We start from the raw sequence: 12,920 nt of genomic DNA, 5'->3' as shown, positions 1-12,920 counted from the left end.
CCTAGCTTTTCCAAGTCAAGGCCAGGCCTACCATCCGGACGTTTGTGCCACATCTTGCCTGGCCAAGATCAAGGCCTGAGGTGACACTCTGGGGACCCAGGGCCTGGTGTGGGCCCTTTGTGTCATTGGCCCTGAGAAGGGGCAAAGATTGGGGAATGCAGCTCCCAAGAGCGCTGTCCTTGCTGATGATTGCAGTAACCAGTCCTCCCCTTCTGCTAGCACCTGCCTCTAGGGTGCCTCTGGTTGCCATGGGGATCTACATCAACATACCAGGCCTCTAGAACTCCCCAGGCTGGGAGCATCCCTTTCCGCCTGTTACTGCATGTGTTGCCTGTCTCCTGCTTTTGCCATGACCTGCAAGGTGCAGGTGCAGGTAAAAAGGAAGGCACTGCTCCACCCATGCCAGGGACCATCTATTGCCTCTCTGGCAAGATTTCCAATGGCCTCGGATAGCCTGGCTCCTTACAGGTGCTGACTGCCTTGTCACCAGGGCAGAATCCAGAGGAAGAAGGGGGATGCCAGCATGCACCTAACCCCCCCTGTGCACAGTACAAGTCTTCGGGGAGGATGTGCACAGGGCAGAAGGTTTATCTACTGGTGTTGCTGGTGCCTCCATCCCCCTCCCCAATACCCTTTATAAGACAGCGTGCTGGAGAGATTCCCCACCAGTCTCTTTAAGCACTGACTGGGCCGGGCCAGAGTAGGGCTGTGCCATGGTGTGCTCACCTCAGGCCAAAGGTGCTAGGCCAGGGCCACGTGCCAGAATAACCCTGATTCAGTGGCTAAAGTGTGTGTGTGGGGAGCTGCCTGTGTTGGTTGGTCAGTGCACACTACAGTGTTATCTGCTTTGGTGGAAAGCAGGAGGCAGGGAGGGCTGGCCCTTGGCAGCACTTCCATGGGTCTGGAGAGCAGCCAACCTCTGCCTGCAGCAGGGACAGACTGGCGCCTTCCCTAGTCAGTGGAAGAGCTCTTGCCTTTCCTGTGGCTCCAATGGTTTGCCCCCTCTGGTCACTTCTTGCCCTGCAGCTCTTAAGGCTGGCCCTGCTTAGAATGGTTATGAAGACACAAGAGGTGGGATTGATCTTGGCTTTTGCAGGTAGTCTGGGCATCACCCTTGATCAAGCAGAGGCTTGATCCAGCAGCAGGCAGAGCTTGCAGCAGATGGAGTGGTAGGACTCTGCAGAACTGGTTGCCATGTGCTGGGGTAATGGCCAGTAGCTGAAACAGTTAGAAAGGACCAGGCAAGTTATTGATGAACCAGAGGCCTACCAATGACCACAGATCATGCTGGCTGTGTGTTACCTCCGGATCTAGCAGTAGTACACCTGACTCAGGTGGGAAAGGGGCCTGCCTTGCTCCCCTGGTTAGACTTCCTGTTCAGACTGATCCAGCAAGGGTTTTTCCTTTGAGTTGAGCAGCCAAGTGCTGTGTGGCAACAGACAGGTAAAAGCAGTGAGGAGAAACATGCTAGGACCCCTGTGGCACATATAGAAGGTCCTAGGTTCAGTTCTCAGCACCAGCTCCTGTTAGGACTGGGAAAGTCCCCAAGGGCTACCAGCAGTCAGCACAGGTGATGCTGAGCAAGATGGACTGTTGGGCAGTTTCAGGAGAAAGTTGCTTCATTTGCTTATGGCAAAGGCCTGCAGCTCCACAACCAGGAGTGTGTGGCGTGTGGGAGTCTGCTGTGTGTGCTTGCCCTGAGGAAGCCACAGGCCTCTTGATTGTGTTCACCACAGCTGCCCTTCTGCTGAATCTAAGCACCCTTGTATTTTCCTGCTGCCCCATTTCCAAATCCACGGGCCAAATCTGAGTGACTAAGATGATTACTGGGCTGGGGCACCTTCCTTTTGAGGAAAGGGTAAGGCATTTGGGCCTCTTCAGCCTAGAAAAGAGGCGCCTGAGGGACGTGAATGAGACATACAAAATTATGCACGGGAAGGATAAAGTGGATAGAGAGATGCTCTTTACACTCTCACATAACACCAGAACAAGGGGACATCCACTAAAATTGAGTGTTGGGAGGGTTAGGACAGACAAAAGAAAATATTTCTTTACTCAGCGTGTGGTCGGTCTGTGGAACTCCTTGCCGCAGGATGTGGTGACGGCATCTGGCCTGGATGCCTTTAAGAGGGGATTAGACAAGTTTCTGTAGGAAAAATCCATTATGGGTTACAAGCCATGACGTGTATGTGCAACCTCCTGATTTTAGAAATGGGCTATGTCAGATGCAAGGGAGGGCACCAGGATGAGGTCTTGTTATCTGGTGTGCTCCCTGGGGCATTTGGTGGGCTGCTGTGAGACACAGGAAGCTGGACTAGATGGGCCTATGGCCTGATCCAGTGGGGCTGTTCCTATGTTCTTAAGTCCTCTAGGATCACCAGGCAGGCTTTGGCAAAAGCCCGGGGGGGGGGAGGAAGGGGGTGCTGAAATCCTGTTGAGGTCTTTGTCTTGCCTGGGAGAGCCTATTGGGACCCAACCTGCCCCTGCAAACCTGCTTTTGGACACCCTAGACCTGTGCAATCTCCCCCTAATGGATCCTCCCCCCCCCCCGCCAGCCTGGCCAGGTCCCTATGGAGGCAAGCTGTTAAGTGCAGCAGCCGCAGGCCCTAATGGCTCTGGGAGGCTGCTTGATGGGGCCCGGTAATGGATGAGGGAGACAGGCAGGACTGTGGTTTGTTTCTCTACTCTTCCTCCTGAGGAAGAGACGGTCAGATTAGCCTTGGCTCTCAGAGTGGCTGGGAAGATGCAGTTCTGGCTCCCACTTGGCCTGCTGCTGGTGGTCCTCCTTGGGACAGGTACTGTACCTTACCCCACTTTATCCTTCCCCACTGGGCACGGAGATGAGCCTCTTGCTCTCTGTGGGTCTCTTGGCCAAGGGGCTGATCAGCTCACCCCTGCTTCGTTTCAGCAATACTGTAGCACCAGATGCTTCCACAACACTCACTGGGGCCAAGCCCCACTCTCATGGGTGGAGAGTCTATCTCTTGACCCCAGTCAACTGAAGGACCCTTGGCCTGAGTATGCCACAGCATACATTCCCATGAGCGGAGGGACAGGCGAGCTGGGTCTCCAGGTGCAGCCAGCAGGGCTCAGCCCCAGGAGCAGGAGGGGGGCTGATCCTCTTAGCACGGCCGTCCTTCCAGCCCAACTGCTGTCCCCCATCCATGGCACAACGTGGCACCCCTAGGTGTGAAACTGGCCTCTCTCTCTGGTGTGGAGCTGGAGAGCAAACCTCTGGGAGGGTCCGTCCGCCGTTGCTCGGAGCCAGGGGGCGAGAGCGGCCCTTCGGTGTGACGGCAGGACGATGACCCCCCCCCCCGTCTGTGAGGCGGGCTGGGCCTGCCGGCCCTCCTTTGGTGCGGGTGGCGGTCCTTGTTCAGGGCGGAGGCGGCTGCTGAGCTGGGGCCCGTCGTGCCGCCGCGCACACATCCTGCTCCCTCCAGACAGACGGAGGCGGCCGCCTTGGCCCCAGAGAACCGCGGACGGGCAGGGGGAGCCCCGCCTGCCTTCGCGGACGGGGGCAGCCCCCCCGCAGGGAGGCCACGGGCAGGGGCGTCCGGGGGAGCCCGCGGAGCTGACCCGCCCGCCTGCCCACAGCGCCGGCGCGAAACGTGCGCCTCTGCGAGGGCTACAGGGGCCCCGACGGGCGCGCCCACTCCGGCTTCTACTGCCCACGCCTCGGAGATCCGCCCGCCCACGGCTTCTGCTGCCGGCCCGACGGCCCCCACCGCGGCCTCAAGTCCTGCTGCCCCCGGGACCGGCTCCGGAGCAACGGCAGCGGGCAGGAGGAGGAGGCGGAGGCGCCGCGGTGAGTGCGCTGCGCCCGACACCCGCTGGGGCCAGGGGAGGGGGCGCCGCCGCCCCGCCCGCTGACCGCGCCCTCCCCCGCAGGGCCCCGCCGCTGCTGCTGCCGCCGTCGCTGCTGGGCGCGGGGCTCCTCGGCTGCCTCCTGCTGGCGCTGCTGGCCCTCGACCTGCTGCACTTCTGCCGCGCACGCCGCCGCCCGCGCCGCCGCCTGGCCGCGCCCCTCCTGCGCCTCGTAGCCCGGCCGGCCTCGGACCAGGTGGGCAGGGCGGGCAGGGAGAGGGAGGAGCGACCCCGCCCCGCCCCTCACGTGACCGCGACGCCCTCCCCCGACGTCACCGCGAAGCGCCATGGAGGAAGCGGCGGCGACGGTGAGGCGCGGGGTCGGGCCCAGTTGCGGGCGCCTACCCCACCGGCCCGGTTAACCCTCCCCCCCTCTCTCCCGCAGGTCCCGGAGCTGCGCCTGGAGGGCAACCGGCTGTTCCAGGAGGGGCGCTACGAGGAGGCGCTGGAGGCCTACACGCGCGCCCTGCGCCTCTGCCCGCCCGAGCCGCGGCCCTGCCCCGAGAGGGCCCTGCTGCTGCGCAACCGTGCCGCCGCGCACCTCAAGCGCGTGAGTGGGGTGGAGGGGGAGGCCTTGGGCACCGGGCACCGCGGAGCGCCGGTGGGCTGCGCTCCACCTCACCTCGCGTCTCTCCCCGCAGGAGGACTATGCCCAGGCGGAGCTGGACGCCTCCAAAGGTGAGCGGTGCGCGGGTGGGTGGCTGGCTGCGTGGGCGGGCGGGCAGGCGGGCCTGTGCGGCTTCGGCTGCTGCCCAGGCCGGCCCTGACGCTCCCCTCCGTGTGCAGCGATCCAGGCGGACGGGTGTGACGTGAAGAGCCTCTTCCGCCGCAGCCAGGCCCTGCAGAAGCTGGGCCGCCTCGACCAGGCCCTGCGGGACCTGCAGCGCTGTGTGAGCCTGGAGCCAAAGAACAGGGCCTTCCAGGAGGCGCTGCGCAGCCTAGGCAGCAGCTTGCAGGAGCAGGTGGGTGCCCCATCCTGTCCGGAGCTCTGACGCCCTGCTGCTCCCGCTGCAGAGTCCTTGCAGTCGCCAGGGCACGGCGCTGCTCACCTGCCTCCTTGTCCTAGATGAGCGCCATGTCCTGCACAGACTCCAAAGTGGAGCAGATGCTTCGGCTGCTGCTGGACCCTGAGGAGAGGGATCTGGACAAGAAGCAGAAGGTCAGTTCCCTCTCGGCGTGCATGGGGTGCCTCCGCTCAGAGCGGAATCCCTGACCCTGCTTTGGCCTGGGGCCTTTGGCTGCGGAAGTGGGATTTCCAGGGAGGGATCCCCTCGCTGAAAGCTTCCTGGCTTCTTTGTCTGAAGAAGTTGCCCCAGGAGCAGAAGAGGAGAAGGGGCAAGCGATCTGTTTTGTGCTCTGTTTTAACCAGCCCGGAACGAATCAACGTTGTATCTGCAGTCTCAGATACACCTGTTCCATTGCCGACTCCCCCCCCCCCCCCCCAATAGCCTATCACTAATGCAACTTGCATCACCTAGTTCCTGGATGTGCCGCCTCAGGAGTGCTGGTTCTTGTGTGTGCTTGTGAAATGTGACGTCCTGTGACTTTCCACTTCCTAGTTCCAAGATAAGAAACAGAGTCTGCTGTTTGTAAAGCTGCATATGGGTAAAAGGCAGGGCAAAGTTTGGGTTTTGCAGAACCTCTGTTTTTCTCCTTTTGTGTGACTGGCAAAGCCAGGACGTGTTGTGCCATTACCACCAGAACTGTTGTTGATTCCAGAATTCGTTTGGGCTGTGTGGAGAACTTACACAGGTTACGTGCAGCTTGGTGGTAAGAACAGTGGGCTGCGATGCTTTGGGTGAGTGACAGCCCACAAGGGTTGAGAGCAGGCAGAGGACAATTTTGTTCTCTTGGGCCAAGATTTCCAGTGAATGCTCGTAGTCAGTGCTGCCAATGCTTCTCTTTATTGTGGTGTGTGTATGTATGTGGTCTGATGGGGCAAAGGAGAGTGCACTGAGAACTATGATCTAATGGGATAAAGGAGAGTCCATTGTGGTCTGCTGGAGAGAGGGTTCCAGTGGCTAAGCTGAACAGTCTTTTTCCTGGCCAGGCTGCTCAGAACTTGATAGTTTTGGCCCGAGAGGAACCTGGTGCAGAGAAGATTTTCCAGAGCGATGGGGTGCGCCTGTTGTTGCAGCTGCTGGACATGGGTCGGTTGGACACAATGTTGGCGGCACTGCGGACTCTCACTGGCCTTTGCCAAGGGCATCGTTCTAGGGTAAGTACTTATTGCTCAGAGTTTCACCAGTGCGTTGTGCAGTGCCTTGCACAGAGTGAGAGAACAGGGGCTTTTAGGGGATATTGTGGTCTCACATCCCTGGGAACTGGTGGGACAGAAGAGCCATACGGGTGCCCAGAATTGAAGGCCATTGTGCAAGCACCAAGTCTTTGCTAAGTCAGACCAAAATGTGGGACCCAAGGAGCGAGAAGGCTACTCCTGCCTTATCTGCATCTTTAGCTGTGAGGTCCTTGTTGCCTCCCCCAGGGTAGGAGTCTTTCCATGGGAAGCACTTTGATGTCTTTGTACCCATCTCTGGACATTTGGGAAGGAAGGGGCGTGGAGCTTTTCTCTGATTCTAGATTGAAGAACTTAGGCTGGGTTCAGCAGGCAGGTGCCCTTCCCTTCCTCCCTCCCTCCCTGCAGACGATGGCGATTTTGGCTGAGCTGGGGCCTCAGCGTCTCTGTACTGCACTCGAGGTGGAGGATGAGCAGGTCTCCCTGGTGACCTACAGTTTGCTGCAGGTCATGTTTGACTCCCTCAAGGAGGGACTACAGAGAGATGTGCATGGCAAAGACAGTGCTCTGGTATTGGGTGAGTCTCTGATGGTGGTCCTACCACCAGCCCAGGAAAGTGCATCTACTGCCTGGACACTGGTGGTTGGGCCCCTTTACCTTTGGAGAGGTGGGTTGGTCTGGGAGGCTGATACAGCAAGGCTGGGTGGGTTTCAGAGCTCTTTCTGAACAAGCTTTTCCTGGGCTATGCTTGCTCTCAGTGCTTCGTTTGTCTTCCTTGAAGACAATGTTGCCTGTACTGAGCCTCTGCAAGGTCTTCTGTGCTTTCTGCTCTGGAGTCACCAGCATCTCCTGTCCCCACTGCTCCTGTGCTTCTCCAGAAGGCAGAAAGACTCTCCAGATGCTTCTCTCTGCACAGTCTGGCGGGCAGACAATGGCATGAGTGCTGGGTGTTCACCCTGGAAAATGAGTATTGTCCAGCACTGTACTTGTCTGTTTTCTCTGCGTGCTGAGGCTCTTCTCCTAGCTCCCCGCCAGGACATGCTGCTGTTTTTACAGAGGGCTCCAAAGAGCTGAAGTGGCTGCTCAAGCAGTTGCTAGAGGCCCTGACGCGGGACAGCATCTCCTCCTATGGCAGGGACAGCATCCTCAACTTGCTGATCAGCGTGGTGCCCCGCAAGTCGCTGCAGGCTCCCAACAACTCCCTGACTGTCTGGGTCATTGATCAAGGTAAGAGTCATCCAGGTGAGTTTCCTATTAAGGCTCCTTGGATGAGAGTTCTACTGAGCCTGTGTGTCCCCGCAGGGCTCCAGAAGATTTTGGAGGTGGGGGGCACAGTGCGCCACAGTCCTGGGGGCCTGCGTGTGACCGAGGACACTCACATGAGTGCTGCCGTCCTGCTCAGCAAACTCTACAAGGACTTGAAGTGTGACGCCGAACGGGAGAACTTCTGCCGGCTCTGTGAGGACTATGTCAGGTGAGTGGGTGAGTAAGTAGATGTGGGGGTCCTAGCACTGGACCCTGGGATCAGGCAGAAGAAGGGGCTGAGCGTGGCTAGCAGCAGGAAGGGAAGGCAATGGTGTTGCATGGACTGCAGCAAAGATTTTGGGCTGGCTGTCTCTTTTTCAGTGTTTGGGTTTTGTCACCGTTGCATGGCTACACGTCAGCTTGGGCTTGGAGAAGAACTAGAGGTTGCTGGGTGGCTGTGAGCGACTGGGAGATTCTAGCTTTAAAGCCCTGAATGTGTTTTGCGCAAAATTTGGGTTTGTGTATCTGGAACGTCTCTTGGAGGCTTGCAGTGCTTTTGCTCGAGATGAGCCAGGCTGCGTGCTTCTCTTCCAGGAGCTGGTTTGAAGGCCACGATGTGGCTGGGAAACTGCGGGCCATCCAGATGGCGTCGTGCCTCCTTCAGGGCCCCTCAGAGGCGGGAAACCGAGTGCTGGAGCTGAGCGGCATCATGGAGAGTATCCTGGCCTTGTGTGCCTCATCGCGGGAGGCTGACCAGCTGGTGGCTGTGGAGGCCCTGATCCATGCGGCTGACAAGGCCAAGCGGGCCACCTTCATCACCACCAATGGTGCCTCGCTGCTCAAGGAGATCTACAAGCACAGTGAGCGTGACACCATCCGTATTCGGGCCCTTGTGGTGAGCAGAGGCTTGACTGGCTCGGGAGGGAGCAGGGTTGGCTCCACTTGGAGCCTGGGGGGCAGGGTCAGTTGGGGCCGCAGCAGTGCAGCGGGTGGCTTCTCTCCTCAGGGCCTTTGCAAGCTAGGCTCAGCAGGGGGCACGGACTTCAGCATGAAGCAGTTTGCCGAAGGCTCCACCCTGAAGCTGGCCAAGCAGTGCCGCAAGTGAGTGCCTTGGGTGGCAGGGTGGCGGGCAGGGCCTGGCTGCTGGCAGCACTGCACAGGAGCTGGGTAAGCCCCAAGAAGCAACTGCTTGAGCTGGTGGTGGGGAGGCTGTGGGAGCATTCCTCCAAGTGTGTGGGGAGGTGGGGATTTCTTTGCTGGTTGGCCCCGACTGGCAAGGTACCACTAGGGCTCTGGGGCCTAGGGGGCTGTGCTTCAGTGCCTCTCTGTCCTCCTCTGCTCTCAGGTGGCTGTGCAATGATGCTCTTGAAGCAGGCACGCGGTACTGGGCTGTGGAGGGCCTGGCATTCCTCACTCTGGACGCAGATGTCAAGGAAGAGCTCGTGGAGGACAAGGTGGCCCTTCAGGCTCTCTTCCAGCTGGCAAGGGTGAGACCAAGGAGATGCTTCCCAGAGCTGCCTCCCTAAGACCACTGTACCCTGAGCCTGGCTTTCCAATGCATGTCTGTTGCAGGGAATTGCCCTGGGTTGGCAGTACCTGTGCAGCTGGAGTAAGATGCCAAGCTCTACTTCTGATTTAACGTTCAGTCCTGGTGGTTGCGGCAAGCACCCACTGCCAGAACAAAGCCCCCTTTTGCATGGTGCTCAGGCGCATGCTTCCTGAGGCCCTCCTTGCGGGGTGTTTGTCAGTGCTGTGGTAGCCTCTCTTTGTGCTGATGAGACACGGGCAGAAGAGCCAGCAGTCAAATTCCTGCAGTGTTCAGGGCAGGTTCTTGTGAAGGCCGTGCACTTCAGTGGAAGTCAAGCCTGGTCCTGGTGGGGGATGCTCCGTCAGGAACCCAGGAGCTCTGCTGCTGGAGCCCGGAGTTCTGCTGCTCCCTGACAGGCTGGCTTTTTCTGGCTACTTCCGCACAAGAGAGTTTTCGCCCAGACAGGACCGTTCCCCTCAGCTCAGTAAAATAGAGTAGGAAGCGGCAGTTGCTGGATGCTGCTTCTTTCTGCCCCAGTCAGAGAACCGGAGCGTGCTGTTTGCGGTGGCCTCCACGCTGGTCAACTGCACCAGCAGCTATGATCAGGAGGAGCCGGATCCCCAGCTGGTGGAGCTGGCCAAATATGCCAAGCAGCGCATTCCTGAGAAGCACCCAAAGGTGAGCCAGGGGGGTGGGGTGGGAGGGAGCAAGTGCAGCAGGCAGCGAGCAGTTCATGGCTGATTCCCCTCTCCAGGCATCGGAGTTGGGTCAGGGTGCGAGAAGGTCACAATCAGGGGCGGAGCCTGACTGACGTCCCAGCATTGGGAAGGAATCCGGGGCAAGGAGTGGGCCCTGGAGAGTGTCTTGTCATGTTCTGTTGTGTCTCAACTGCCCAGGACAGGCCAGAGTTTGTGCACAGGCGTGTGCGGAAGCTGCTGGCGGCTGGTGTGGTGTCGGCGCTCAGCTGCATGGTCAAGCGGGAGGACCCGTCACTGAGTCCTGCCTGTCGAGAGCTGATATCTAGGTGAGGAGGGCTACGCAGTGAACTGGAATTGGCCAGCTGAGCCTATGGTGGAGCTCGCCCCGATGACATTTCGTGCCTTACCGACTTCCATGGCCCTGCTGCCCCAGGCAGGTCTGTAGGAGGTGGCACTTCCTTGCATCTGCTTTTTGTGTTCCACCATACCTTGGCAGACCTTCAAGGCTGTGGGCACCCTGTGCTCTGCCCTGCTAAGTCCTCCAGTGTTGCTAGTCACCAGCTTGCCCCCAAACAGCTGGCACACAGGCCTGCTGGCTGGAGTCTTCTCTGGTGACCCCATTGCCACCAGCTGCTAGGCACCTGTCTGCCCCAAGAGCTGGGGCTGGGTGCAAATGCAGCGCCTCTGGTGCTCCACGTAATTGTCTGATCTGTGCCCACAGGGTTTTCTTGGCTGTCGTGGAAGACCCTGAGGACAGAGGTGCTGTTGTAGCACATGGAGGAGGAAAGGTGAGAATAATACGCCTATGTCCTGCCCTGCCCCCCCAAGCGGTGGTCTGTTTTATTGTGCCGGCTCTCTCCAACTCTAGGCCCTGATCCCGTTGGCCCTGGAGGGCACAGAAACTGGACAGACCAAGGCAGCACAGGCTCTGGCCAAGATCACCATCACAACTGCCCCGGAGATGGCCTTCCCAGGCGAGCGGGTTAGCTAGCAGCACAGGGCCTACTTTTGGGAGACAGGCATGTCTTGGGCCGTGGTGGCCACTGAGAGAAGGTGGCGAGGGAGAGGTGGGGAGGGCTACTGTGCTGGAGCCAGCTCTCTGCTCTGCTCTAGATTTACGAGGTGGTCCGGCCCCTGGTAAGCCTGCTGCATGTCAACCGCCCTGCCCTGCAGAACTTCGAGGGGCTCATGGCTCTAACCAACCTGGCAGGGACCAGTGAACAGCTCAGGTAAGGCCACCGTGGGGGGGGGGGCTGGGCCCATTCTAGGAACCCCCCTGAGCCAGTGGCTGCTTTCTTGTTCCTCTGCACGCCCAGACAGAAGATTATCAAGGAGAAGGCGGTACCCATGATCGAGGGCTACTTGTTCGAGGAGCACGAGATGATCCGCCTGGCTGCTACAGAGTGCATGTGCAACTTGGTCTTAAGCCCTGAGGTGAGTGAGGGGGACTGGGCAGACTGTGCCGGCCAGGCCCCAGGCCAGAGCAGTTGGGTCGTCTCATGCAGGTCTTCCTTGCTGTAGGTGGCAGAGCTCTTTCTAGTGGAAGGCAGCGATCGGCTCAAGCTGCTGGTGCTGTACAGTGGTGAGGAAGAGGAGCGGCTGCGGCAGGCGGCTTCTGGGGCACTAGCTGTGCTGACCTCACTTCTCCCCCAGATCTGCATCCGCATCCCTCAGGTGGTGAGTGTGCCCAGGCTCCCCCTCTTGCTCCAGGGCGACTTGTGGAGAGCTTGTGCAGGCCCTGAAAGGGGGCTTCTCTCTCCTCCCCAAGAGCTGGTAGCAGTGGCTTCCCCAACCCTGCACTGCAGGCTGCTGGGGCTGCTGAAGGGTTTGCCAGCGGATGTTGTGGTGCCTTTTCCCCAGACAGTGCACTGGTTGGAGATCCTACAGGCTCTACTGCTCAGTTCTAGCTCGGAGCTGCAGCATCGTGGGGCAGTGGTAGTGAGGAACATGGTGGCAGCTGACAAGGAGGTGGCAGCGAAGCTGATGGAGAGCGAGACGCTGGAGATCTTGGCCATCTTAGCCAGTGCGGAGGACAAACCTAGCGTGCGGTCTGTGGCCAAGGAGTGTCTGGCTCAGGCCGTGACCTATGGCCTGATCAAACCGAGGCCCAATGGAGCTGAGTGAGAGCCCAGCTGTCCTTTGTCCTAGGCCCCCCACGGGGTCATATGCCACTCACCGGCTCCCTGCCTGCCTGGGCTATGCACTGTGGTCCGATGGTTCCTGCTGGTCTCTCTTCCTCCCCCGTGTTGTGCTGCCTGCACTGGGGCTACCTCACATGCTTCCTGGTGGTGGTGAGGTGCTTCTTATTATGGACTGCCTGCCCAGTCTTACTTGCTGCTGGGAGTCATGGGCTGCTGGGTCTCAGACTCTTCACTGCCTCTCCGTGGACTGTCCTCCTCTCCTCTCCCCCCCCCCCCAGGAGCTGGGGAAGAAATGTGTGACAGTGCACTGTGTGACTTCACTATGGAAAACTATGCAAATATCTCTGTTGGTCATGCTAATTCACGTCATTCTCAAAATTGTGTTCTTGCATTTGTGGGAACTGGGCGAGAGTGAAGGGGCCTGTGTGGAGGGGGTGTGATATCCGGTCAAGAGGACGCCTTGGGGCAAAAGAGTGTTGCTAAAATGCCCAGCCCTACCTGGATTCTGTTACCAGTAAACCCAAGCCTGGAGCACTGTGTTCCTTGTAAAGAAACTCGATGCAGAGGCCCAATGAACGACTGAAAGGGGTCTAGAACTTCTGAAAGGTGAAACAGTTGAAAGGTGTTCCCAAACTTATTAGTATAGGGACCTACTTTTAAAAATGAAACTCTATTGAGACCCACCACGTTTTAGACTTTAAAAAATCTAGCTAGAAATATTTTTATTTACAAGTAATAATAAGCAAAAGAAAAATACTCAAACATTTATTTACAGACTTGTAAACCATTAGCAGCTATTAGATTTTTGAATAGCTTCAGGGCTTGAGGCAGTTAGTTATCTGATCTTTCCATCACTTGTTTTTTCATGGCAGACTGCTGTGTGACCCACCAAAAATTGGGTCACGACCCACAGTTTGGGAACCACTGATCTAGAACATTTATTAATCATGGGCAAAGGGAGTAAGGATGGGTGAAGACCACAAAGGAACAAGTCTCATCCATTAAGGTTAGGGTTAAACAGGTAGGTGCCCTCCCCTCCCCACTGTACTGCTCTAGGCTGTGCCCCTCTCCCAAGGCAGAGTTCTGCTATCTAGGGCAGGTGCCAGGATCTGGCAGACAGGAGGGAGAATTTTGAGGGGTCCAAAGCACGCTGCCCTCTGCTGGTGGGCAAAGGACCACAAGGGAGAGCAGGGAGCAACCTGCGC

General features: G+C 58.4%; 1 protein-coding gene across 2 annotated transcripts; it reads left to right on the top strand.

Annotated features, from left to right (window-relative positions):
- The first annotated feature begins 4,143 nt into the window (after positions 1 to 4,143).
- UNC45A (unc-45 myosin chaperone A) lies at positions 4,144 to 12,093 on the top strand. Of its 2 annotated transcripts, XM_066635680.1 has the most exons (20): positions 4,144 to 4,175; positions 4,253 to 4,417; positions 4,509 to 4,545; positions 4,654 to 4,829; positions 4,934 to 5,026; positions 5,918 to 6,085; positions 6,512 to 6,680; positions 7,160 to 7,330; positions 7,406 to 7,577; positions 7,943 to 8,243; positions 8,355 to 8,449; positions 8,694 to 8,835; positions 9,414 to 9,554; positions 9,773 to 9,900; positions 10,296 to 10,362; positions 10,443 to 10,556; positions 10,688 to 10,803; positions 10,891 to 11,008; positions 11,096 to 11,251; positions 11,435 to 12,093. In XM_066635680.1, the coding sequence occupies exons 1-20, from the start codon at positions 4,155 to 4,157 to the stop codon at positions 11,696 to 11,698; spliced, it is 2,814 nt and encodes a 937-aa protein (XP_066491777.1). In that variant the 5' UTR covers positions 4,144 to 4,154; the 3' UTR covers positions 11,699 to 12,093. The 2 variants fall into 2 exon arrangements, with proteins under 2 accessions (XP_066491777.1, XP_066491778.1); XM_066635681.1 differs by lacking the exon at positions 9,414 to 9,554.
- Positions 12,094 to 12,920: the final 827 nt, after the last annotated feature.

This window comes from Tiliqua scincoides, chromosome 8 (assembly GCF_035046505.1).
Source record: "Tiliqua scincoides isolate rTilSci1 chromosome 8, rTilSci1.hap2, whole genome shotgun sequence".
NCBI classification, from domain to species: domain Eukaryota; kingdom Metazoa; phylum Chordata; class Lepidosauria; order Squamata; family Scincidae; genus Tiliqua; species Tiliqua scincoides.
This window is presented reverse-complemented; position numbering and strand designations above follow the sequence as displayed.